Source organism: Mobula hypostoma, chromosome 2, assembly GCF_963921235.1.
Source record: "Mobula hypostoma chromosome 2, sMobHyp1.1, whole genome shotgun sequence".
Taxonomy (NCBI): Eukaryota; Metazoa; Chordata; class Chondrichthyes; order Myliobatiformes; family Myliobatidae; genus Mobula; species Mobula hypostoma.
Genome location: NC_086098.1, coordinates 246636523 through 246664473, shown reverse-complemented (window position 1 = coordinate 246664473; position 27951 = coordinate 246636523). Strand labels below are relative to the sequence as shown.

The 27951-nt window shown below is 50.9% G+C and overlaps 1 protein-coding gene across 1 annotated transcript; it reads left to right on the top strand.

The window, feature by feature from the left end:
* The first annotated feature begins 894 nt into the window (after positions 1 to 894).
* On the top strand, positions 895 to 26872 carry tmod4 (tropomodulin 4 (muscle)). The gene is made up of 10 exons (XM_063032612.1): positions 895 to 1021; positions 9046 to 9261; positions 10080 to 10236; positions 10842 to 10967; positions 17639 to 17728; positions 21484 to 21620; positions 22434 to 22541; positions 23158 to 23301; positions 23723 to 23867; positions 26627 to 26872. The coding sequence occupies exons 2-10, from the start codon at positions 9145 to 9147 to the stop codon at positions 26647 to 26649; spliced, it is 1047 nt and encodes a 348-aa protein (XP_062888682.1). The 5' UTR covers positions 895 to 1021; positions 9046 to 9144; the 3' UTR covers positions 26650 to 26872.
* Positions 26873 to 27951: the final 1079 nt, after the last annotated feature.

Here is a 27951-nt window from a genome sequence, read left to right as displayed (position 1 = left end):
ACACAGCACACCCTCGAGTGGTTAATGCAAACAATGCGTTTCACTGTTCTGAGGAATTTTGAATCATAGTTCTCTGAAAGTGGCTGCACAGGTAAAGAAGGCATATGGCATGCTTGCCCTCATTGGTCAGGGCATTAAGTGTGGCACTTGCTCCACGTGCAAGGATAAGTGCCAGGTGGGATATTGGTAGGGAGAAACAAGTGGCCGAGGGAGTTGTCTAGGGTGTGATCCATGTGGAAATTGCCGGGGGGGGGGGTATACTTGGTGGTGGGATCCCATTGGAAGTTACAGAGACTTATGTGCTGGAAGTGGAGGCTGGTGGGGTGGTAGGTGAGGACAAGAGGAACACTATCCCTGGTGGAGTGGTGGGAGGATGGGGTGAGGGCAGATATGTGCAAAATGGAAGAGTTTCTGGTGTGGGCAGAGTTGATGGCGGATGGAGGGAATCCCCTTTCTTTGTAGAGGGAGAACACCTCCTTCGTTCTGGAATGAAAAGCCTCGTCTTGAGAGCAGATGCGGCTGAGATGGGGGTCTTGAGAGAAAGGAATGGCTATAGTCCAGGTAGCTGTGAGGGTTTGTGACTGGACAAACTTGGGTTGTTTCCTCCGGAGCGCCGGAGGCTGAGGTGAGACGTGGTACATGCTTTCATGTTTCTGTGTCTTCCACCCTACCGGAGGAGCGGTGAGGAGAGTGGGGAAATGTTCTGCTCTCGAGGGGTCTTGTCAGAAAGGATATTTAATAGGAAAGGTTTTCTGGGATATGGTTCTGACTTAGATGGAATCTTGCTCGGCGCAAATAAACTGGGCCACATGACTCTCGACAACCGTCCCGAATCACGACGAGCTCTCCTTTGGGACGCGGTGCAGGGAACGGGTTTACCTCAGCCGCCAGACGGCGCTTCCTCACCACCGCCAGCACGGGTCACCTCTCCTGCTGAATAGACCAGCCTCTGCTGAGTAGACAGTTCTGCCGCCGGCCGGACTTGTCGACCAGACCTTTCCTCTCCCACCGGCACCGGCGGGTAAGCCCTTTCAAATTACTTCTGCTAACTTTAAACCCAAACTTTCTTTCTTGCAATCGGCTGCCTTCCTCCCCGGTTGCATTTACTATCACGCTTTCTGCAGCTACGAGCCTGACGGCTTATTTTAAATTGCAAATAGGTATTTCCACGCGATCTCGGGCGTGGAATTAAAGAGGCGGACCCTAACTCCTGGGCTCGATGCAATTAATTTTAGAGTTTGCAAAAGCAAGTTTTATAATATTTCGGTTTGAAGTTGTTTATCAGGATGTGTGTTACTATAGCATCAGCAAATCGAAAACGTGTAGTAGGGGGATTTGCCATTTCGCTTCTCTTCGTGCTGTGCTGTTATAGCCCCCACCCCGTCTCCAATCCCTCCTCAGTTTGGTCATTGTGTAATGCCGCTCTCCTACTCAGTTAGTAATGTGCTAACTGCCCTGCAAGGCTTATTCACCAGACGTGTATACAGAGATGGAGGATAAACTTAGAACACAGAACAGAAACCGGCCCTTCGGCCCACCATATCTGTGTCCGACACCACGCCGAATTAAACTAATCTCTCCCTTCCCTGCGTGTGTCTAACAGCCTCATGAACACCTCTACGGTATCTGCCTTCACTGCCACACCATTCCAGGCACCACCACTCTATGTGCAAAAAAATGTGCCCTGTATACTTCTCCCTTTCAGCTATGCCCTCAAACAGTTGACATTTCCACCCTGGGGAGAAAGATTCTGACTGTCTACTCGATTTCTGCTTCTCATAAGTGTATAAACTTCTATCACATTTCCTCTCAGCCTCAGACACCCCAGAGAAAACTTTTTTTTTAACAAAATATACTTTATTCAAAAATAAAATTAAGTACAATAAACCATTCGATGCCTCTCAATCCTTTACAGACGTTTCCACTACGATGTATACCTTTCCACACCTTCAGCCACTCACGTGGCACTCTGTTGTTTCATCTTGCCACACCATTGTTGAGGGGTATGCTCCCCACCACCGACCCCTGCCACTCCCGTGGGAGAAGAACCCTAAACCGCGGTCCTTCCCCACCGGGCTCTTGCGGTGGCTGCACCAAGTTTCAGTGCGTCCCTCAGCACGTACTCCTGCGTGTCCAACCTCTCCTTATAGCACATACCCTCTAATCCAGGCAGGGTGAATCTCTTCTGCACCCTCTCCAAAGCCTCCACATCTTTCTTGTAGTGGGGATGACCAGAACCGCAGGCAATCTTTCCAAAAGTGGTCTCTTCATAACATCCCATTTTCTGCACTCAAGGGCAGCATGTCAGACCTCATCACCTTGTCAACCTGTCACTCCAATTTCAAGCCAGTGCCCCTTCACCACTCTGTCTCCCTGCAACACAAGAATTGTGCACTTGTACCACCGGTTTCCTCCGTTCTACAAGACCCTCCAGGGCCCTACCGTTGTGCAAATTCCCCCTCCCCGCCCCTGCTTTAATTTATTAAAATGTAATACCTCACACTTTTCCTAGTCAAATTTCATCTGCTATTCCTTGGCCCACTTCCCCAGTTGATCCCGATCCTGTTGTAACCTTAGACAACCTTCTTCACAATCCACCGTACTGCCAGTGTTGGTGTCATTTGCTCATTTACCAACCACGCCAAAAACAATCTCGTCCAAATTGTTCATACAAAATGCAAGCTAGAGGCGTGTCTGTCAGGGACAGAGGTGTGTGGATGTCTCAAAAGGTCAGAAGAGGGATTTGAATTGGAAGAGTTTTAACCTTAGGTTAATATTCTTTCAAATCCAGGCCCTGACCTCCTCCCAAAGTGTAACCCAATTAAAGTTTTTAAAGCTTTCATGGACCACACAGTAGCATAGCGAGTAAAGAGCTGTTGCCTCACAATAGCAGGAACATGGGTTCCTGATGTTCGGCACTGTGTGTGTGTATATATATATATATATATATATATACACAAATGTGCAGGCGTATGTTTGTATGCATGGGGGTGTGTGTATGTATATATGTGTGGGTGTGTGTATGAGTGTGTGGAGTTTGCATGATCTCTCTCTGTGACCGTGTGGGTTTTGCCCAGGTGCTGCAGATCCTGCCGACATCCCAAAGAGCTCCTGAGGAAATGCACACAGTTAGTTGGCCACCGAATTGCTCCGCACCCCCTCAGCCCAGTGTGTGGGTGAGTGGAGTTTGGCGGAAAAATGTGCGGATAATAAGAGGATGAGTGTAAGTAGGTGGTTAATGGTTGGTATGGATTGGATGGGCCAAAGGGCCCGTTTTTGTGTTGGATCTCTCTAACCAGAAAGGCGTAGAGATCTCGGAAGATTTGAGGATGCATTGCCCTGGCTCCTAGGCTCACAGAGGCACACAGCAGAGAAACAGGCCCTTTGGCCCAACTGGTCCATGTTGACCAAAATTCCCATTTTTACCCAGTCCCATTTGCCCATCTTTGGCCCATATCCCTCTAAACCTTTCCTATCCGTGTACCTGTCCATATCCTCAGCCACTTCCTCTGGCAACTTATTCCATATACTGACAACCCTCTGGGTGAAACAGTTGCCCCTCAGGTTCCTATTAAATCTCACCCCTCTCACCTTAAGCCTGTGCCCTCTAGTTCTGATTCCCCCGCCCTGGGGAAAAGACTGTGTGTATTCACCCTGTCTATGCTCCTCACGATTTTATGTACCGCTGTAAGGTCAGTCTACTATGCTCCGAGAAACAATATCCCAGCCTGTCCAATTTCTCCCTGTAACTCAGTCCCTTGAGCCCAGGCAACATCCTTGAAATTGTTAGTCCCAATGTGGCACATTGACTCGAGGTGAGGGGTAGTCCTTCACAAGCCCTTTCTTGGAGGAGCTCAGACCAAGACAGAAGGAATGAAATGTCCCTAAAACAAAAATAAATCCAGTTAGCAGCAGAGTCTATTTTAAGGTTGAATCCGTTCGGTGTCTCTGGATTGGAGGTACACCCAGCTCCCGCCTCTCCCTCACCCACCCATTGGACAACCAGTGCACCAATCCATTCATTGGTCTGTCCATTTGGAAGGAGGCAGAAGCCTCATTGTGACTGGATGATTTTCCTTACAACTTTTATTCTAGTCTTTAGTTTTGCAGCCAAGTATTTATCAAAATCGGTAATTAATATGTGCTATCAAAATTTGTTATTAATACTTAATCCCAGTTATTGTTCAAAGAGGTCTAGGTACGGCCTTGCTGCACAGAAACAGGCCCTTCGGCCCTCTGAGTCAATGCTGACCCATTCACACTGATCCTTTCATTCTCCACGTATTTACCCCCAGCTTGCCCCAAATTCTGCTGCTCAGAGTCCAGACCCCACACTAATGTTGATTACCCCATTGATTGCACGTCCTTGGTGAAAACCGCAGCATTCCAAGGGGATCCCACACGGTCACAGGGAGAATCTGCAAACCATGCACAACCCCGGAGGCCGCGATTGAACCTGGGTGTCTGTGGCGGCTTTATGCACTGCATCGCTGTGCTATGATAACTGTAATACCTCCTCGTCATTCCAACTATATCCACAGGTTCAATCCCACATTTTCCAATAGGTTTTGCTGCTTCCTGCCCGAGTTTTTCACTTCCCTCAACTGATTTTCCAAAGGAATTGTTAATTTCCAAAATAGACCATCTTGGACGGTCCATCTGCTTGTTCCCATTGGAATGTTTCTAGAAAGAGAAACCACAGGGAAGTAAACTCTGGGTGCCTGATCTCACTGCAAGTCCAACCTGCCTCGGTGGTTAACTGAAGGCTGGATTTAAAATTGTTTATGTCTCTCTTACATATAGTGTCATCCATACAGATTCAGGCCCTTCGGCCCAATTCATCCATACCACCTCATCTAAGCTGGTCCTGTAACCCCTCTGTGCTCTTTCCAACTTAATTTCATCCTTCCCATAGCAGGGTGAGCACCGATGAACACTCTGTCCCAAGAGCAGCCTCACCAACGTCTTGCACAGCTGCAGCATAACCTCCCAACATCTGTACTCAGTGCCCTGACAGTGAAGGCCAGAGTGCTGAAAGCCTTCTCCACCACTCTGTCTACCGTCCACGCCGCTGTCACGTACGGCGTCTGCCTGTAACCCTAGGTCCATCTGCTTTGCGTTGCGGGGAGCAGGTTGGGGCCAGGGTTGGGTTACACACTGGTAAGTGAGGCCAAGTAACCCGGTTAGCCATTATGTGGCTATCAGTGGTAGACAGCTCGCCCATGGTTATCCAGGAAACACCCCTCGGTCTTATCAGCAACATGCATGGGTGTGGAGCCTTCACAGCCAACCCATGAACCCGTGACGTGCGCTAACCCCCTGGCCGTGCCTTGGGAGTGGGTGCTGTATTGTGTACAGTAATATCCACTTAATTTTAGTAATACAAAAGCTGCACAGTCACGTCCCCTGGAAACAGGCCCTTTGGCCCAACTGGTCCACATCAATCAAGGTTCACTTCCAGGCAGCCTGCATTTGGCTCGTCAACCTTCCTGTGCATATCCCTCTAAACCTTTCCTATCCGTGTACCTGTCCGTATCCCTCTAAACCTTTCCTATCCGTGTACCTGTCCGTATCCCTCTAAACCTTTCCTATCCGTGTACCTGTCCGTATCCCTCTAAACCTTTCCTGTCCGTGTACCTGTCCGTATCCCTCTAAACCTTTCCTATCCGTGTACCTGTCCGTATCCCTCTAAACCTTTCCTGTCCGTGTACCTGTCCGTATCCCTCTAAACCTTTCCTGTCCGTGTACCTGTCCGTATCCCTCTAAACCTTTCCTGTCCGTGTACCTGTCCGTATCCCTCTAAACCTTTCCTGTCCGTGTACCTGTCCGTATCCCTCTAAACCTTTCCTGTCCGTGTACCTGTCCGTATCCCTCTAAACCTTTCCTGTCCGTGTACCTGTCCGTATCCCTCTAAACCTTTCCTGTCCGTGTACCTGTCCGTATCCCTCTAAACCTTTCCTGTCCGTGTACCTGTCCGTATCCCTCTAAACCTTTCCTGTCCGTGTACCTGTCCGTATCCCTCTAAACCTTTCCTGTTCGTGTACCTGTCCGTATCCCTCTAAACCTTTCCTGTCCGTGTACCTGTCCGTATCCCTCTAAACCTTTCCTGTCCGTGTACCTGTCCGTATCCCTCTAAACCTTTCCTGTCCGTGTACCTGTCCGTATCCCTCTAAACCTTTCCTGTCCGTGTACCTGTCCGTATCCCTCTAAACCTTTCCTGTCCGTGTACCTGTCAAAGTGTCTTTTAGATGTTGTTAATGTACCTGCTTCAACCACTTCCTCCGGGAGCTCGTTCCATGTAAATCTCTCCCCTTTCTAATTAAATCTGTTTCCTCTGGTTCTTGATTCCCAACACAGGGTGAATGCACACATGATTTTTCTCTATCTCTGCCCCTCATGATTTTATACACCTCCATAAGGTCACCCTTCAGTCCCTTGCACTTCAAGGATCCAAGTCCTTCCCTGTCTAATTTCTCCCCATAACTCAGGCCCTCGATTCTTGGCAACATCCTCATAAATGAATTCTGTACCCTCTGAGCTGAATCTCATCCCTCCTCTAGCTGGCTGACCAGAAGTACACACAATGTTCCAAGTGTGGTTTCGCTGGCCTCTTGTTGAACTGTAACATGATGTCCCGACTCCGACACTCAGTGCCCTGACTGATGGTGAATGCCCTCTTCACCGTGCTGTCTACCTGAGGCTCCACTTGTCAGGGAACCATGTACCTGTGTAATTGTTGCATAACACTCCCCAGGGTCCTGCCATTCACCGAGGGGAGAGTGGTGGATTTCTTTTCAAACTTTCCCTCTTCATTCACTTTTGAAATTGAGGGTTAACTGTTCCAGGTATCTACTGGCATTGTCCCGGCTGCGTCGGAAGGTGATCACTCCTTCCCCTCCAGCATTCCTGAATCGTCCATGAACGGAGGCCCTCCTGCTGGTCGGGGGTCACAAAGTTCTGAGTGCAGCCTCACCAGCGTCTTGTTCAACTGTAACATAGCATCCCACAACCGGTACCCAGTGTCCTGACTGATGGAGGCCATCGTGCCAAACACCTTCTTCACCACACCGTCTGCCTGTGATGCCGTGTTCCGGTACTCCGAGGTCCCTCTGCTCCACAACAGTTGGGGTTGGATGATGTCCCAGATCCAGGGGATGAACCGGAGGGGTGTGGGTGGGGAATGGGGGCAGATGCTGGAGAAATGGCCCTTCATATAGGTTCTGGGATATGGTTTTGGAAAGGGGGTTGGGATACGTCATGTTCTGAATCAGATCTATTAAAACTTATGTACGTGATGAAATTTGTTGTTTTCTGGCAGCAATGCAGAGCAAAGACCAAGAATTTCTATAAATCACAAATAACCAAACAGATCAAAGCAAAAAGAGTAATGAGGTCATGTTCATTGCCCATTCAGAAATGTGATGGTGCAGGGAAAGAAGCTGTCCCTGAATCATTTTTTGTGTCTTTAGGCTCCGATATCTCCTCCCTGACGGTAATTATGAGAAGAGGCCCTGTCCCAGATGGTGAGGGTCTGAGGGTTCGTAATGATGCCACCTTCTGGAGATACTGCCAGTTGAAGATGTCCTCAATGGTGGAGAAGGTTGGAAATGGCTGAATCTACAACCTTTTTCAACCTCTTGCGATGCTGTGCATTGGAGTCTCCAACTCAGGCTGTGATAGTTAGTCAGAATCCTCTCCACCATAACCTATAGGGATTTCTAAGGGTTTCACCAAAGACTCTTCTCAAATGTCTATTAAGGTGGAGTCCCTGATGTGTGATTCCATCCTGTTGGGCCCAGGATAGGTCCTCTGAGATGTTAATGCCCAAGAATTTGAAGCTGCTGGCCCCTCGATGAAGACGGGTGTGTGTTCTGCTGACTTCCCCTTCCTGAAGTCCACAGTCAATTCCTCGGCCTTACTGATGCTCAGTGCAAGCTTGTTGTTACAGCACCACTCATCAGCCGATCTGTCTCACTCCGGTACATCTCCTTGTCATCGTCTGAGATTTTGCCGAGAACAGGAGTGAATCTGAGTTGTGCCTAGCCGCACGGTCAGGGGCGTAGAGTAGAGCAGTGGGCTAAGCAACGTGTCTCTGAGGTGCACCAGTGTTGATTATCAGCGAGGAGGAGATGTAATTAATAGGAAGGGAGAAAGGAGAGGGGTAAAGAGAGAAGGAGGATGGGAGGGAATGGAGGGTGTGAGAGGAGAGAGGGAGAGAACTCAACAGACCCTGCAGAGTGGTAGCGTAGGAATTAGTGTGATGCTATTACGGGTCAGAGCGTCGGAGTTTTGAGCTTTATCCCAGTATCCTCTGTAAGGAGTCTCTGTACGTCCTCCACGTGGAACGTGTGGGTTTTCTCCGAGTGCGCCGGTTTCCTCCCGTGGCCCAAAGACGTCCTGGGTAGCAGGTTAATTGGTCGTTGTAAACGATCCTGTAATTAGGTTAGGATTAAATTGGGGTTGTCGGGGGTTTCTGGGTGCTGTGGCTCGAATGTCCAGAATGGATATTCCACATTGAATCTCTAAATAAATAATCATACTCATCAGAAAGTGGGAGGGACTGGAGCACCAGGGAGAAAGCCCACATACTTCACGTGGCGGACGTACAGAGACTCCGTGCTATCCTGTGTGTGTGTGTGTGTGTACACATACACACACACATGCACACAACTACACAGACACACAGAGACACATGCATGGGCACATACACACACAATTAATTTATAGCACTATCATTACTAATTTATAGCAATAAACCCCCACACATCGTTGGGACGTGGGAGGGAACCCAGAGGAAACCCACGCGGTCACAGGGAGAACATGTAATCTCCACACACTTGCACACGCACTCTGTATACGTATAGACAGGAGTAAGTTGTGTTAGTATCAGGAATAATTTATGCCAATGTAAGTTTCTGGCCGCTTGTACTGTGCTAACTTTCTATGGCATTCGTGCGCTGCCTACAACAATGAAATTGAACGTGGACACACCCACTGAGGCTGTCCAGACACGGCCACTGACTGACTTCTCCTGTCCTACTCCAGATTGAGGAACAGGAAGCCTCTCCCACACAGGGCGCGGGACAGAAGTCAGCCTGTGCTGCTCTCTCGCTCTCTCTCTGACTGCTCTGAGAAGGATTAAACATGCAGCATCAAGACCGGGACAAGTATCTGAACATCGACGAGGACCAGATCCTCCGTCAGCTGTCGGAGAATGAGCTGGAACAGCTGGATGACGAGTTAACGGAGATGGATCCCGAGGTAGGGAGGGGAGTGAGGGTGGTGAAGGAGGGACGTGGGACCCTTTCAGAAGACAGTGAGCAGCAGAATACCTTGTGGAGAGGGAGTTTAGTTTTCCTAAAGGAAAGGCAGCGGGAGGGGTTTATTCTGAAATGCACACCTGAGCTCTCAGCAGAGGGAGTGAGGAGGGAGCAGGAGGGTGCGTTGGATGGAATCTACACAAGATGAGGCTGGCAGGTCAGTTAGATGGGCCGATTTCGAACACTCGATGCTGTAATGAATGAGAGTAGGGTGGGGAGACTGGCACTGTGGGTGGGAGTGTGGCGAGTGGGAGTAAGGGGCAAGAGGAGGGAGAGGTGGATGAAAAGGAGATGTGCCTGGACACCCAGCCAGCGTTGGTATAGACAAAGTGCTCATATTCCAGCCATCCCGTCTCCATGTGAATGGAGGGGATGTGAGAACTTCAGAAGGATCTGGGGGAGGTTCTACGTTCATTGGGGTATAAGCTGTGGGGGGCGGTGTCAAAACAAGATCAGTGAACTCTGCTGTAGTCTGTATCTCCTTCTCTCCCCTCCTCTTTCCCCCACCACATGTTCAACCCCCTTCCTCCACCCCTCTTCTACATCTCTCCCTCCATCCACTCTTTCCCTTCCTGCCCCCTCTCTGCCTTCCCTCTTCACCTATTTCCTCCTCTTCTCCCGCTCCATTTCTTAACCCTTTCTCCTCCTCCCCACCACTCTTTCTCCTCCACCTCCTCTTCACCCCCTCCCTCCTCTTCCCCTTCCCACTTTTCCAATGACTCTCTTTCTCTCACTACCCCTTGCCCCACTCTCTTACAGAACGCCCTGCTGCCCGCCGGTCTCAGGCAGAAGGACCAGACCAAGAAGACCCCCACAGGTCCCTACGACCGGGATCAGCTACTCGAGTACCTGGAGAAGGAGGCACTGGAAGTGGAAGAGAGGGAGGACCTGATCCCCTTCACCGGAGAGAAACGAGGTGCACACTCATCTCAGTCTCTCTAAGATGCTCCCTTCCCATCCTCTCTCTCTCCTTCCTTCCATCCCTCTCTCTCAATTTCTCTAACACCCATTTACCAACATCCAACTTTCCTTATCTCCCCCTCCTCTGCCTCCATCCCCTCTCCCTTTTCACTCCTCACATTTTCCTCATCCTCTTTGCCCTCCCTTCTCCCCAGCCCCTACCTCTCTTCCCCCAACCCCACCCCATACCCATCTTCCCCCTCCACCACTCCATTTCCCTCTTCCCCTGCCCCTCCCACTCACCCCTCGCCCTATCCCCTCCCCTTCCCCAATTTTCTTCCCTCTCCTCCCCCCTCCCCCTCCCCCCTCCTCCGCCCTCCTCTCCCCCACCTGTTACATCTTCTCCCTCCCTCTCACTCTCTCACGCCTCCCTCTGCCTATCTGTCTCTCCTCCTCCTCCTTCCGTACTGCTCTCATCCCCTTTCTCCCCCTCTCCCACCCTCGTACCGCCCCTGCCCTCTCCCCCCTCCTCCTCTCCTGCCTTCCTCTGCCCCCTACCCCTCTCGCCAGCCCTCTGCACACCCCCCACCGCTCTAACTCTGGCGCTGTGTCCTGGGACAGGGAAACCCTTTGTGCCGAAGGAGAGGGAGCTGACGCAATTCGAGAAGGACGCGGCTGTCATCCTGGAGCCTGAGTTGGAGGAGGCGTTGGCCAACGCCAGTGACGCTGAGATGTGCGATATCGCTGGTGAGTGGAGACCATGTGCCGGGGAGTGAGGGGGTGTGGGGGTTGGCAGACGGTTAAACTGGAGAGGTACGGGAGCAGACGGTGGCAGGTTCTCTTGGGGACACTGGGAGGCAACATGACAGGTGAGAATCTTGCCCTCGTATCCACTCCCACGCCCCCACATCGCATCCCACGCGTGATGTTCCATAGGCACAGGATATTTACCCACTTATCCACAACAAGATCCTACTGTCAGCTGAGACCACGGTTGTAATGACAGATAAATCCGACAGGAATAGCAGGCCACAGTGTTCCACCCTCGACCCCCCCGAATCCCGCAGCACTCCACCCTCGCCCCCTCCCACAGCATTCCCACTTCACCCCCTCCCACAGCGTTCCCCCCTCACCCCCTCCCACAGCGTTCCCCCCTCACCCCCTCCCACAGCATTCCCCCCTCACCCTCTCCCACAGCGTTCTCCCCTCACCCTCTCCCACAGCATTCCCCCCTCACCCCCTCCCACAGCGTTCCCCCTCACCCTCTCCCACAGCGTTCCCCCTCACCCTCTCCCACAGCGCTCCCCCCTCACCCTCTCCCACAGCGTTCCCCCCTCACCCTCTCCCACAGCGCTCCCCCCTCACCCTCTCCCACAGCGTTCCCCCCTCACCCACAGTGTTCCCCCCTCACCCCCTCCCACAGCGTTCCCTCCTCACCCTCTCCCACAGCGTTCCCCCCTTACCCTCTTCCACAGCGTTCCCCCCTCACCCCCTCCCAGTGTTCCCTCCTCACCCCCTCCCACAGCGTTCCCCGCTTACCCCCTCCCACAGCGTTCCCCCCTCACCCCCTCCCACAGCGTTCCCTCCTCATCCCCTCTCAACTCTGCCCACTACACCTTGCTCCCACTCTCTCCCCAGGGTCCTCACTGTGAGACACAGTCAGAAGGTAAGGGAGAGGGAACAGAGATGGGGAGGGGTAAAGAGAGAGGGAGAGGGCAGCAAGATGAAGGGGCAGGAGGAGTGGGCAGGGATGAAGGGGGGGAGAGAGGGCTGGAGGGATGGGAGGAGATCTGGGAGGGGCGGGATGAAGAGGGGAAGGACTGTGAGCATGTAAAGAGAGGGTAGGGAGGTGTAAGCGTGGAGGGGGTGGAAGGGAGGAGAGAGCAGGAGGGGGTCAGAGAGAGGAAGGGAGGGTATGGGACAAGAGTGGGAAGTGGGAAGATGGCAGCTGAGATGGGGAGGAGGAGGGGTGAATGAGGAAAAATTCCTGAGGGACGGGCAGGGATGGTGGAGAACGTGCGAACAGGGCAGAATTATTCTGAGATCCACAGACAAGGATCTGCTGCAACTTGACGGGGCAGCCAGCATGAATTTGCTAATTGGACGTGTGAGCGCAGATTGGATTCCTCCTGGTACATGGGTTACATGTTGCTGATGGGGTTGTAGCTGACATCCGAGGAGGGAGACGGGTCCCTGCTGTCCTACCAATTGTGCTTTCAAAGGGCAATTTTGAGCCTTTAGAGACGCTGAGCTTCTGGGCAGATTAACGGCCAGGTCTCTGTGTGTTACACCCGCAATTCTCCCCCCACCACACCCCGTCTCCCCGTCTCCCCATACATGTCACCCATGTAACCATCCTGAGATTTCTTCTCTTGTGGGCATTCAGTAAATACAAGAAACACAACAGAAGCAATGAGAAACTACACCCAATATTTGGGACAAACAACCAGTGTACAAAAAAAACCAGCAAACTGTGCAAATACAGACAGAAAGGAAAAAAAAGCAATAAATATTGAGAACTTAAGATGAAGAATCCTCGAAAGTGATTCCAGTTGAGTGATGGGGCGAGTGAAATTGAGTGAAGTTAGCCCCTCTCCGGTTCAAGAACCCGTGGTTGACGGGTAATAACTATTCATGAACCTGGTAGTCCTCAGGTTCCTGTACCTCCTTCCTGATGCCAGCAGTGAGAAGAGAGCGTGTCGTGGGTGGTGGTGATGATCAGATGCTGCTTTCCTGCAACAGTGCTTCATGTAGATGTGCTGAATGGTGGGGAAGGTTTTGCCCATGATTGACCGTGGGTCACACAGTCAGACAGCATGGAAAGGCCCTTCGGCCCAGCTGCTCCATGGTGCTCAGTATGCACATCTAAGCCAGTCCCATGTTTCTGTATTCCTCTAAACCTTTCCTATCCGTGTACCTGTCCGTATCCCTCTAAACCTTTCCTATCCGTGTACCTGTCCGTATCCCTCTAAACCTTTCCTATCCGTGTACCTGTCCGTATCCCTCTAAACCTTTCCTATCCGTGTCCCTGTCCGTATCCCTCTAAACCTTTCCTATCCATGTATTGCCTTAATTGGTTAGAGAGTTGAGTGCAACAGTCTGGAAGTCACTTTGCAGTTGTTGTAAAACTTTTGTCAGAATATTGTGCAAAGTTCTGGTTGCCCCATTACAGGGAGGGTGTAGTGGTGTTGGAGAGGATGCAGAAGAGGTTCTCCAGGATACTGCGGGCGTAAGGAGAGGTTGGACAAACTTGGGTTGTTTTCTTAGGAGCGGTGGAAGCTGAGGGGAGAGCTGATTTGGTTATGAGAGACAGATATAGGAGGGCCTCCGATAGGATAGAAATGTCACATTAATTTAAGGTGAGAAAGGGAAAATTCAAAGGAGATGTGCAAGGCATGTTTTATAAAATTATGAGGCACAGATGGGACAGAATCTTTTTTCCTGGGATAAGAATGTCAGAATCTTTTTTCCTGGGATAAGAATGTCAGAATCCAGAGGACTTGCATTGAAAGTGAGAGGGTGAAAGTTCAAAGGAGCTGTGTGGGTCAGGTTTTATTTTACAGAGGGTGTTGGGTGCCTGGAATGTGCTGCCTGGGCTGATGGAGGCGGGTACAATAGAGGAGTTTAAGAGGCAACACACACGAAAAATGCTGGTGAACGCAGCAGGCCAGGCAGCATCTGTAGGAAGAGGTACAGTCGACGTTTCAGGCCGAGACCCTTCATCAGGACTAACTGAAGGAAGAGCTAGTAAGAGATTTGAAAGGGGAAGGGGGAGGGGGAGATCCAAAATGATAGGAGAAGACAGGAGGGGGAGGGATGGAGCCAAGAGCTGGAGAAGGGAGAGGATCATGGGATGGGAAGCCTGGGGAGAAAGAGAAGGGGGGGAGGGGAGCCAGGAGGGTGGAGAGCAGGCAAGGAGTTATAGTGAGAGGGTCAGCGGAAGAAAAAAGAGAGAGGAAAAAAAAGGAGAGGGGGAATAAAAAATATAGAAAATAAATAACGGATGGGGTACAAGGGGGATGTGGGGCATTATGTGGGGCGTTAGAGAAGTCGATGTTCATGCTATCAGGTTGGAGGCTACCCAGACGGAATATAAGGTGTTGTTCCTCCAACCTGAGTGTGGCTTCATCTTTACAGTAGAGGAGGCCGTGGATAGACATGTTAGAATGGGAATGGGACGTGGAATTAAAATGTGAGGCCACTGGGAGATCCTGCTTTCTCTGGTGGACAGAGCGTGAGACACATGAATGTGCAGGCAGGAGGGATTTTGTTTGTTATTTCCCATGGTGGTCAGCAGGGATATGATGGGCTGAAGGGTCTGTTGCTCTGCTGTACTTTTCTACATTGTGAATCACTTTCTCACCTAGTCAGCGTGATGCATGTACTGTACCGCAGGAGTGAGGTTACCGGTGGGTATGTCCCTGAGAGTTAGGGGCGGACTGATAAGCTGTGCTGACAGGGAGACTGGAAGGAGTGTGATGGAGGGGGCGGGGAGGTAAGAAATCAGGAGGCAGAGCTTCAGGGGAAGGCTGTGACGTATCTCCTTGTCAGAGAAGTCTCCAATTCCCATGGGTCAGCACTGGGCTGCGTGCCAAGGCAGGTGGCTGAGACCCAATATAGATCACAGATGGGTAATCCATCTCCCACTGCCAGGTCACCCGGGGTTGCTCGACTCCCTGGAGCGATGGAGGGGGCAGGGTGGGAGCCACTTTCCAGACGGCTTCCCAGGAGAAAGGGGGATTGGAGCTCCCTTCTCCCGAAGGTTCCAAACCCATGTCCCTCCATATCGGTGGTACCCCACTCATACTGCAGCACCTTCATTCTGTCCACCACAAAAGGCAGGATTTCCCAGTGGCCACCCATTCCCATTCCCATTCTGACACGTGAGTCCATGGTCACCTCTACTGCCATGATGAGGCCAAATTGGGTCAGAAGAGCAACAACTTGTATTCCATCTAGGTAGCCTCTAACCTGAAGATATGAACATCTAACTGCTGGTAAATACTAAACCCACTCTCCATTCTCTTTGTTTCTATTCCCCGTTATGGTTTCCTTCTCACCCATTCTCTCTGTCCTTCTCATCACCTCTCCCTTCTCTCTCTCCCCTATGGTTCACTCTCCTCTCCTATCGGATTTCTCCTTCTTCAGCCCTTTACCTCTTCCACCTATCACCTCCTACCTTCTTACTTCATGCCCCCTTCCCTCTCCCAGCCACTGACCTTCCCCTTCACCTGGTCTCATGTATCACCTGCCAGATGGGACTCCTTTACCCCCCTCCCCAACCTTATCTGGCTTCTTCCCCCTTCCTTTCCACTCTAGATGAAGGGGCTCGCTCTAATCGACTGTCTGTTTCCTCTCCATAGATGCTGCCTGACCTGCTGAGTTCAATCAGCATTTTTTTGGTGTAGCCTAAAGTTCCATGGCCCTCGGGGAGTCTGTGTCTAACCTGTGTCCTGGGAGTGTGTGATGGGACGGTGTATAGAATTACAGAACAGTATTGTGTAGGTTCAGCCCAACCAGTTCATGCTAACCCGGCTAGTCCCAGTCTCCTGCATTTGTCCCAAACCTGCATGTACCTGTTGTTGCAGTTGAGTTGTTGTTGATTCATGGAAAGTCTAGTTGTCCACAGGACTTTTCTGGCAAGATACTGAAGTAGGTTGCCAGGCCTTTCGAACTGCTGCTGCCCAGGTTGGTACCCACCCGGATTCGAAGTCATGCCTCGAAGTCCGCTAGTGATGCCACTACCCTACCGGCAGGCCCAACCCCCCAAGTGCTTTGTAAATGATACCGTTACAACCACTACCTCTGGCAGCTGGTCCACACTGAGTGAAGAAGCTGCCCCTCAGGTTTCTATTAAATCTTTCTTATCGCACTCGAAATCTCTGCCCCCCCCCACTTTGTTTTGGACTTGTCTACCAAATGCTGATAGATTCTGTTCCTTAGAATTCCCTGCAGTGACTTCCCCAATCTACTGTGTCAATCCTCTATGCTCCAATCTGTGTCTGACCCCGGGAGTGTGTGATGGGACGGTGTAGAGGGAGTTTCACTCTGTGTCTGACCCTGGGAGTGTGTGATGGGACGGTGTAGAGGGAGTTTCACTCTGTGTCTGACCCTGGGAGTGTGTGATGGGACAGTGTAGAGGGAGTTTCACTCTGTGTCTGACCCCGGGAGTGTGTGATGGGACAGTGTAGAGGGAGTTTCACTCTGTGTCTGACCCCGGGAGTGTGTGATGGGATGGTGTGGAGGGAGTTTCACTCTGTGTCTGACCCTGGGAGTGTGTGATGGGACAGTGTAGAGGGATCTTCACTCTGTGTCTGACCCCGGGAGTGTGTGATGGGACAGTGTAGAGGGAGTTTCACTCTGTGTCTGACCCTGGGAGTGTGTGATGGGACGGTGTAGAGGGAGTTTCACTCTGTGTCTGACCCTGGGAGTGTGTGATGGGACGGTGTAGAGGGAGTTTCACTCTGTGTCTGACCCCGGGAGTGTGTGATGGGACAGTGTAGAGGGAGTTTCACTCTGTGTCTGACCCTGGGAGTGTGTGATGGGACGGTGTAGAGGGAGCTTCACTCTGTGTCTGACCCCGGGAGTGTGTGATGGGACAGTGTCGAGGGAGTTTCACTCTGTGTCTGACCCCGGGAGTGTGTGATGGGACGGTGAAGAGGGATTTTCACTCTGTGTCTGACCCTGGGTGTGTGTGATGGGACGGTGTAGAGAGAGTTTCACTCTGCCTGACCCTGGGGTGTGTGTTGGGATGGTGTAGAGGGAGTTTCACTCTGTCTGACCCTGGGGTGTGTGTTGGGACGGTGTAGAGGGAGTTTCATTCTGTCTGACCCTGGGGTGTGTGTTGGGACGGTGTGGAGGGAGTTTCACTCTGTGTCTGACCCTGGGGTGTGTGATGGGACGGTGTAGAGGGAGTTTCACTCTGTCTGACCCTGGGGTGTGTGTTGGGACGGTGTAGAGGGAGTTTCACTCTGTGTCTGACCCCGGGAGTGTGTGATGGGATGGTGTGGAGGGAGTTTCACTCTGTGTCTGACCCTGGGAGTGTGTGATGGGACAGTGTAGAGGGATCTTCACTCTGTGTCTGACCCCGGGAGTGTGTGATGGGACAGTGTAGAGGGAGTTTCACTCTGTGTCTGACCCCGGGAGTGTGTGATGGGACGGTGTGGAGGGAGTTTCACTCTGTGTCTGACCCCGGGAGTGTGTGATGGGACAGTGTAGAGGGAGTTTCACTCTGTGTCTGACCCTGGGGTGTGTGATGGGACGGTGTAGAGGGAGTTTCACTCTGTCTGACCCTGGGGTGTGTGTTGGGACGGTGTAGAGGGAGTTTCACTCTGTGTCTGACCCTGGGGTGTGTCTTGGGATGGTGTGGGGAGGGTCTGACAACTGCACAAAATCCTGATTGCTGCTCTGTTTTTCAGCGATTCTGGGGATGTACAAGCTGATGAGCAACAAGCAATACTACGATGCGCTGGGAAGTGGAACAATCATTAACAAGGAGGGCATAAACAGTGAGTGACAACATTATTCTGACAGTCTCCTGTCCCAGGGAACTCTGCCCTGATCCCTCACCACCCAAGAACTGCTTGTTTCTCTAGTGCAGTCCCAGGAGGTGCGATCACTCCTGCTACCAATGAACGTGGACTAAATGTTCTTTTGAACCACTTCTCCATTGAACTGAACCAATGGGTCACATTTCTCATGTTTCTTCCATCTTTCCCTTCAGTTTGGACTCTACACTGTTCCTGCATCTACAGGTCAGGAGTGTTATGGGATAGTCCCCAATTCCAATTCCCTGGGTGGAGTTAGTCCATGTATTCAACATTCGCCACATTACCTCTACAAGGTACAGATCAGCAGTGTGACAGGACCCACTCCACGCCCCTGAGTTAAACACTTGGGAACCTCAACACCACCCATGACAAAGTGGCCCACTTGAACAGCATACCATTTACCCCACTCCCAGCAAACACCACCCCTCTCCACCACAGTAGCTCCGGTGTATACCGTCGACAAAACACACTGTGGTTACTTACCCAGGTTATCCGGACAGCCAATTTCAAACTGACTGCCTCTCCCGCCTTGGGGAACTCCCATCATCCGTGGGTTCCCTTTCCGCCATCCTGAACTGGGAAATACATCAGCCACACACTCAACATCTCCGGGTCTGAGTCCCAGACCTTCCTCCCCAACAGCTCTTCCTCACACGGACTGTGCCAGTTTGAAACGGCAGTTCATAAGAACTCTGAAGAGTCACAGAGCAGAGAAACAGACCCAATGGCCCAACTGGTCCATCCTGACCAAAATTCCCATCTAACCAAGCTTGCCCATTTTCTCACTTTTGTCCCACCTTTCCTATCCATGTACCTCTCCATATCCCTCTAAACCTTTCCTATCCATGTACCTGTCCGTATCCCTCTAAACCTTTCCTATCCGTGTACCTGTCCATATCCCTCTAAACCTTTCCTATCCGTGTACCTGTCCATATCCCCCTAAACCTTTCCTATCCGTGTACCCGTCCATATCCCTCTAAACCTTTCCTATCCATGTATGAGTCCAATTGTCTTTTAAATGTTGTTAATGAGCCTGCCTCAGCCAGTTCCTCTGCAGCTCGTTCCATAGACTGACCACCCTCTGGGTGAAGAAGCTGCCCCTCAAGTTCCAATTAAATCTCTCCCCTCTCACCTTAAACCTGTGCCCTCTAGTTCCTGATTCCCCAACCCTGGGGAAATGACTGTGTGCATTCACCCTATCTACATCCCTCATGATTTTATACATCTCTATAAGGTCACCTGTCAGACTTCTACACTCCAAGAAATAAATTCCCAACCTGCTCAGTCTCCCTCCATAATTCAGTCCCTCATCCCCACAACATCCTCATTAATCTCCTCTGCATTCTTTCCAGATGAATGACATGTTTCCTATAAGAGGGTGACCAAAGCTGTAGACGATACTCCACATGCACCAGCATTTTGTAGAACTGCCATGTTGTGTCTCAACTCCTGTACTCAATGTCCTGCCTGATGAAGGCCAGCGTGCCAGATGCCTTCTTCACCACCCTGTCTACCTGTACCCCTCGATCCCTCTGTTCTACAACAATCCACAGGGCACTGGCATTCACTGTGAAAGTCCTGTCTTGGTTTGTCTTCTCAAAATTCAACACTGATAGCAGCTGATAACGTGCCCTGACAAAGGTCATTCAGTCCCTAGAACCTCTTCCTTCATTCACTGATCTGCCATCTCATCGTCACTTCATTGCACACATCACCGACCCTTCAATTCCCCCGGTAGGCTTCCACCTTGAAATTCCTTGAGATCCAAGGCACGTTGAGAAAGAAATCCAAATCTTCCACAGCCTCTTTGGTGACGAAATCATTCCCATGTCCATTCAGAATGATTGACCCCTTGTCCTCAGTTGGTGAGCCCTCTCAAGTCCTCTGAGAGTTTCGTCCATTTCACTGAGATCTCCCCTTGTCCTGCTTCAGACAGGTCATGCAGCAAAGAAACAGGCCCTTCGGGCCATCATGACTGTACTAACCCAACTTGCCTGTTTCTCCCTCCTGCGCCTCCTCTGGAAGCTCATTCCAAGTACCAACTACTCTGAGAACATTTCTGCCCTGCAGGTCTCTGTTAGACTGTTAGATGTAGGAGCCCAGTTAAGGCATTCAACCATTGGTTCTGCTCTGCCATTTCATTATGACTAGTTTCTAATCCCTCAACCCCATTCTCCCACCTTCTCCCTGTAACCTTCGACACCCTTACTAATCAAGAACTTATCAACCTTTGCTTTAAATATACCCAACGACCTGGCCTCCACAGCCATCTATGGCAATGGATTCCACAGATTCATTGCCCTCTTGCTGAAGAAATGTCTCCTCCTCTCTGTACCATCCAGATCATCATCTTTCAAACCTCCTCCCTCTCCTGTTTAACCTGTCTCCTCTAGTCTTAGACCCCTCTGTCACAGGGGCAGAGAAGATTGGGACCCTATCTATGCCATGTTTGTCCAAGCTGACCCTGCTGCCCAGCGAGCTCGTCCCATTTAGCCTATAGCTTCTCCCACCCGTGTATCTTCAGTGTTACCGATGTGGCAGCTTCAACCACTATTTCCAAATACTGTATGCACCAACCTCCATGTGAAGAAGCAGCCCATGATGTCCTTTGTAAATCTGATCTTAAATCCCTGTCCTTGTGTTTTTAATGCCAGCTGCCTGGGAAAACGACTGTGCGCTTTCACCCAGTTAATGACCCTCGTGATCCTGTATGCCTCTAGCAGGTCACCACTGAATCACCCACGTTCCAGTCTACGCAACCCCTCTGTGTAACTCAGGCCCCCAAGTCCAGGCAATCATCAACATCCTGGTAAATCTTTTCTGCATTAGTTCTGGTTTAACGACGTCATTCCTAAAACCCGATGAGCAAGACTGTACAAAATACTCACCAATGGGATCCCCCTGCTCCACAACACTCCTCGTACCACCTCTCGGCTCCTTCCCTCAAGAGGTATTAGAACCAGCCTATCAGAATTCAGATTCAGATTTCCACTCAGTGGCCACTTTATTAGGTACACCTGCTCGTTAATGCAAATATCCAATCAGCCAATCAGGTGGCAGCATCTCAATACATAAAAGCACGCAGACATGGTCAAGAGGTTCAGTTGTTGTTCAGACCAAACATCAGAACGGAGAAGAAATGTGATCTAAGTGACTTTGAACATGGAATGATTGTTGGTGCCAGAAGGGGCGGTTTGAGTACCTTTGCTGATCTCCTGGGATTTTCATGCACAACAGTATCGAGAGTTTACAGAGAATGGTGTGAAAAACAAAAAAAAAATCCAGTTCTGTGGGTTAAAACACATTGTTAGGAAGAGAGGCCGGAGGAGAATGGTCAGACTGGTTTAAGCTGACAAGAAGGCAACAGTAAATCAAACAACCAGGCAATATATCAGTGGTTTGCAGAAGAGCATCTCTGAATGTACAACACATTGAAGCTGGACATGGATGGAACACAGCAGCAGAAGACCACGGCGTGTTCCACTCCTCTACCTAATAAAGTGGCCACTCCCTGTATTTGTCACATGTTTGGTACAACAAAACACATGGTGTCATTTGCGTGAGCAACCAACATGCCCGAGAATGTGGTGGGGGCATCTCGCAAGTTGGGGCCGCTCTGCCTCCCAAAGCCTACTCGAAGGGCAGATGGGGTGGGTAATAGATGGTGGCACAGCCCAGATAACTTTGGGGTCTGTTTCTGTTTTGGCTGGTAGGTGTGGTGAAACCGGATTCTTATGAATATAAACCAGTGCCTGATGAACCACCCAACGAAACGGACGTAGAGGACACCATGAAGAGGATAAAAAGCAACGATAAGGACCTCGAAGAGGTCAACCTCAACAACATTCAGGTGATCCCTCTCTCTGTTACCTGCTATGTTGATCGATGAGGAGAGGCCCCAGTCTCTTGTCGTTCATTGGTACTCTGCCTCTCTCCAGCAGTATAAGATGAATTGCTGATGAACTCTGACCATGATTAAATGAAAACTTATTTTAAAAAAATAATCCTTTGGACACAGAGAGCAGCTGTTTCTGCACCGTCCCATCACACACTCCCGGGGTCAGACACAGAGTGAAACTCCCTCCGCACCGTCCCGTCACACTCTCTCGGGGTCAGACACAGAGTGAAACTCCCTCTACACCGTCCCATCACACACACCCGGGGTCAGACACAGAGTGAAGCTCCCTCAACACCGTCCCGTCACACTCTCCCGGGGTCAGACACAGAGTGAAACTCCCTCTGCACCGTCCCTTCACACACTCCCGGGGTCAGACACAGAGTGAAACTCCCTCCGCACCGTCCCATCACACACTCCCGGGGTCAGACACAGAGAGAAACTCCCTCCGCACCGTCCCATCACACTCTCCCGGGGTCAGACACAGAGTGAAACTCCCTCCACACCGTCCCATCACACAATCCCAGGGTCAGACACAGAGTGAAGCCCCCTCTACACCATCCCGGGGTCAGACACAGAGTGAAGCCCCCTCTACACCATCCCGGGATCAGACGCAGAGTGAAGCCCCCTCTACACCATCCAGGGGTCAGACACAGAGTGAAGCTTCCTCTTCAGGACTACCTCTGACAATGTTGATTGAGTTCTTCGAACTTGTCCAGAAGGAGATGTGTCTGTGCTGAAAGCTCTGTGGTTTCTCTCACCCCCCAGGACATCCCCATCCCAACGCTGAAGGAACTGGCCGATGCTATGAAGCACAACAGCCACGTGAGGAGCCTGAGTCTGGTGGCAACCCGGAGCAATGACCCCGTGGCCCATGTAGGTGGACCCATGACTGCAGGGGAGGCACAATCCCCTAATTGGATGGGAGGGAAGTGGGGTACCCTGATTGGATGGGAGGTAGGGGTTCCTGATTGGTGGGTAGGAGTGATGGGGACCCTGTTTGGTACGGTGCGATGGTGAGGAGCCATGAATGGAACTGAGTTGGGTGCCCATGATTAGAGGAGGGAGGAGGTGGGGTTCATGATTGGAGGGGATGGGCTGGTGGGAACTCATCACTGGAGGAGAGATTAATCGGGTAAAAATCAGTTTCCCCCTCAAACGTGGCCTGTGAAAGTCCCAAAGGTCCAGCGTCCAACCACTGGCAAATGCTGCGGATACGGCATCCAGATCACACCGGGCTCGGGTCGCGCTCCGAGAGCAGGAGCTGGGATGAGGATTGGGGGGAGGAGTGTAGGTTGGAGGAGGGGAGATACAGTTGAAGGGTGGAGGAGATAGATTGAGGGATGGGGTGTTGCTGGGGGGAGGAAATGTGTAGGAAGGGGGAAAGTGGGGAAGAAGGGGGTAGAGTGGGGGAAGGTGAATGGGGAGGGGGATAAGGTGGCGGTGAGCAGAGAGAGGAGGTGTGTGTGTGACCCTCAGTCTTGTTCCACAGGCACTGGCAGAGATGCTGAAGGTGAACACCTCGCTGAAGAGCCTGAACATCGAGTCGAATTTTATCAGTGGAGTGGGGATGGTAGCCATAGTGAGAGCAATGAAAAACAACAACTCCGTGACCGAGCTGAAGATCGACAACCAGGTAACGGTCTGACGCGGACCCGGACACGCACACACTGACCATCACTGAGGATGGGTCTCTGTCTCTCTGTCTGTCTCTCTCTCTCTCTCTCTCTCTCTCTCTCTCTCTCTCTCTCTCTCTCTCTCTCTCTCTCTCTCTCTCTCTCTCTCTCTCTCTCTCTCTCACTCTCACTCTCACTCTCACTCTCACTCTCACACTCACACTCACACTCACACACACACTCACTCACTCACCATCACTGAGGATGTGTGTGTCTCTCTCATACACACTGACACTCACAAACTCAGACACTCACATTCTCTCCCTCTCTCCCTCTCTCTCAGACACTCACTCACTCGCGGGGAAATGATGGCTAATTTTGGATGCCTATGGCTGACAGATTGAGTATTTCTCATTCCTCCTCACTTGCATCCCTTCCTAGCGCCATCAGCTGGGTGACGCCACTGAGATGGAGATCGCCAGTATGCTGGAACAAAACACAAACATCATCCGGTTTGGGTATCACTTCACGCAACAAGGCCCAAGGGCGCGTGCAGCCATTGCCATTACCAAAAACAACGATCTGTGTGAGTACTGAATTGTGCACACCCTCTTCTGACTGTCTTTGGTTTTCCCAGCTCCCTCTCAGCCTTTCTATTCCTGTTGCAACAGTCATCCCAGGCTCCAACTCCATCACAAACAGTAGTGGCAGGTTATCTGAAATGTGCCAATGTGGGAGATGAGGTGTAGGAGGCAGGGTATGGTGGAGGGAGTACAGGACAGAGAAGAGGGGGTGGGCTTGGCTCTTGCCTAACATGGGAGTGAGTGATCCATCACTGAATCAGGCCCTTTGGTCCAACAGGTCTGTGCTGATCACAATCACCCATTCACACTGACTCCATTTTGTTCTCCCTCCTGTTTTCCCATCAACAACCCCCTGAATTCTAGCCCTTACCCATGCACGGGGGTGGGGGGGGGTTGTGATTTACAGCGACCCATTAACCCACCAACCCCACCTGTCCTTGGGATGTTGGAGGAAACCAGAGTGGCAGTGGGGAAACACAGACACAAACACTGTGTGCCAGAGGATAGGATCAAACCAGGGCCTCTAGAGCTATGAGGCAGTGTCTCTCCCCACTGTGCCCCCTTTTTTGGGAAAGGTTGTTAGCTGAGGAAGTAATCTTGGGGCCCAAGTCCACAGATCCCGGAAAGTGGCCGCACAAGTGGAGGGGGTGTTGAAGAAGATGAAAGACATGCTTGTCATTTTGGTCAGGGCACTGTGTATAACAGTCAGGGAGTCTCGGTACACCTGTACAAAATTTTAGTTAGGAATATTGTGTCCAGTTATGGGAGGCTGTGGACAGGGCGCAGGAGGTTCACCGGGGTGCTGCCTGGGTTAGAGGGAATGAGCTGTAGGGGGAGGTCAGGCAAACCTGGGTTGTTTTCTCTGGAGTGGTGCAGGCTGAGGGGGGACTGTTGGAAATTTATAAAACAGAGGCAGAGACAGTCACTTCCCCAGTGTAGGAATGCCAACACTAGAGTGTACAGTTTTAAGGTAAGAGGGGTATATCCTGAAGGATGAAAAGTCCTGATGAAATCTATCTCCATAGATGCTGACTGACCCGCTGAATCCTGTTGCATTTTGTGTGTGTGTTGATCAAGATTTCCGGCATCGGCAGAATCTCTTGAGTTTATGAAAGTTCCAAAGCGAGGTGCAGGGCAACTTTTTTTTAACTCAGAGAGAGATGGGTGCCTGGAGTGTGCAGCCAGGGGAGGTGGTGGAGGCAGATACGATAGACAGGGAGACAGACCACATGCATGTAGCGATGGGATGAGTTTAATTTGGCACCGTGGTCGGCCCTTTGTCTCAGTTGAGATGCTGTACTGTTGGGTGTTCTATGAACGTTGGCCACAGGGTCATGGGGAGAACTCCCCTGTTCTTTAGGAGCAGTGATGTGGTCTTACAGGTCAATGCTGGAGGATCCTCCTGGTTTCATGTCCCGGGAAGCGATCCCTCAGTGCTACACTCAGAGATGGGTCAAACACCCACTGGGTCAGTACAGGACGCCTAGCTGCTCGTACGCTCCTGCGTTTCCACAGACAGGGGGTGCTCTGTGAGCAGAGGTCATGGCTGTGCAGTGATGGGCTTTCTTCACAGGTGGACAGGGCAGCGATGAAGGCATTGGCACATCAGTCAGTGTTCTGAGCACACCAGTTGGACTGTTACGTTGCCGTCGTATAAGTTGGTGAATTTGCCATTTGGAATGTTGTGTTTGGGTTTGGTCACCGTGCTGTGGGACAGATGCCATTAGCGGGCAGAGGAGATTCACACAGATGTTGCTGGAGCTTGAGATCCTGAGTTACAGGGAGAGGTTGGCCAGGCTGGGACTGTTCCTTGGAGTGTAGGAAACTGAGGGGTGAATTTATAGAGGTGTATAAAACCATGAGGGGCAGAGACACGGTGAATGCCCACAGTCTTTTCCCCAGGAATGGGGAATCAAGAACTAGAGGTCAGGTGGTTTAAGATGAGAGGGGACAGACTTAATAGGAACCTGAGGGGCAACTTCTTCACCCAGAGGAACTGGTTTAACTGCATTTAAAATGCACTTGGACAGGTACACGGATAGGAAAGGTTTAGAGGGATATGGACAGGTACACGGATAGGAAAGGTTTAGAGGGATACGGACAGGTACACGGATAGGAAAGGTTTAGAGGGATACGGACAGGTACACGGATAGGAAAGGTTTAGAGGGATATGGACAGGTACATGGATAAGAAAGGTTTAGAGGGATATGGACAGGTACACGGATAGGAAAGGTTTAGAGGGATATGGACAGGTACACGGATAGGAAAGGTTTAGAGGGATACGGACAGGTACACGGATAGGAAAGGTTTAGAGGGATATGGACAGGTACACGGATAGGAAAGGTTTAGAGGGATATGGACCAAATGTGGGCAAATGGGATTGGTTTAGATGAGCATTTTGGTCAGCATGAACCAGCTGGGACAAAGGGCCTAATTCCATTACACAGGACTGTAGTGATGGTCAATCTCCTGAGTCCCTGATGCTCATCATTGTGTTCTACATTGCTGCCTGCAGTGTGGATACAGCAAGATCCCACAGACAGCAGCCCCTCCTGTTGGTGTCGAGTTTTGTGGTGGAGAGGGACATCGGGCAAACATATGGTTGAGTGGCTGGGGAACCATTATGGGGCTGGGTTTCTTCTATCAGGGAGGGGTGTTTTGGGCCTGGATTCCAGGGTCCAATTCTGGGGAAGGGGCTCTGGAATTGGTAGGCAGTGGGGCTGAGACTAATGGGGTGATCTCCCTCGTCTCCCTCCCACAGTACGTCAGCAACGGAGGCGGTGAGAAAGGACTTGGGACAGAAGCTGAGACGTCTCCAGGTCTTTGCCGCTGATTGGATCTTCGCCCGGCGTCTACGGATAAACACGTGGCTGCTTAGTGGAAACGCCAGTGTCCTGGCAGGAAGCCTTGCCCTTTTGCCTTAGCTTGAGAGGATGAGGGTGAGGGGCTTTAGGGAATTTAAACAGACAATGATTACGAATAAAGTGAGTCCCAAATTTACAACTTTGAACTTATTGTCTTTGTTGCTAAGTTGCAAAGAAAGGCCTGTATCCTGGGATAGAGACACCGGGATGGTATGTTCCCTCCTGGTGGTGGGATCCTGGATGTCTCGGATCATGTCCACGGCATTATCAAGGTTGAGTGTAGGCAGAAGTCTTGGAATATATTGACACAGGTAGACATGGTGAGGAGGTCTTGAAGAGAGATTTTAGGGAGTTAGGAAGAAGGCTGAGGAACAGGATCTCTAGGGTAGTAATCTCTAGATTGCTGCCTGTGCCACATGCCAGTGAGGATAGGAATAGGATGATTTGGCAGATGAGTACATGGCTGAGAAACCGGTACAGGGTTTCAGATTCTTGGAAAATTGGGATCTCTTCTGTACAAAAAGGGACGGGTTATACCTGAACCCGAGGGGATTCAACATCCTTACGGGCAGGTTGGCTAGAGTTGTTTGGGTGGGTTTAAACTAATCTGGCAAGGGGACGGGAACCAGTGATGGTGCTGGGGTGGGGTAGTTGGTTTACAAACAGAGGCAATATGCAGTGAGCAAGGAGAGGCTGATGATCGGGGAGAATTACAGTCAACAGGATGAGCTGCAACGTGAAAGGTGGACAAAATCGAAAAGGTGACACAGGACTGAAGGTGTTATGTTTGAATGTGCACAGTACACGGACCAAGGCGCATGAACTTGTAGTACAGTTTCAAACTGGCAGGTGCGACGTCGTGAGCTTCACTGAATCACGGCTGAAAGAAGATTATAGCTGGAACTTTAACGTCCAAGGATAGACATTGTATCAAAAGGACAGGCAAGAAGGCAGAGGGGGTGACGTTGCTCTGTTGGTAAAAAAAAATCAAATGGTTAGAAAGAGGTGACATAGGGTCAGAAGGTGTTGGATCATTGTGGATCGAGCTAAGGAACTGCAAGGGTAAAAAGACTCTGATGAAAGTTTTATACAGATCCCCAAACTAGTAAAGATGTGGCCTACAAATTACACCAAGAGATCGAAAATGCATGCCAAAAGGCAATGTTACAATAGTCGTGGGTTATTTCAACATGCAGGTAGATTGGGAAAACCAGGTTGGTGC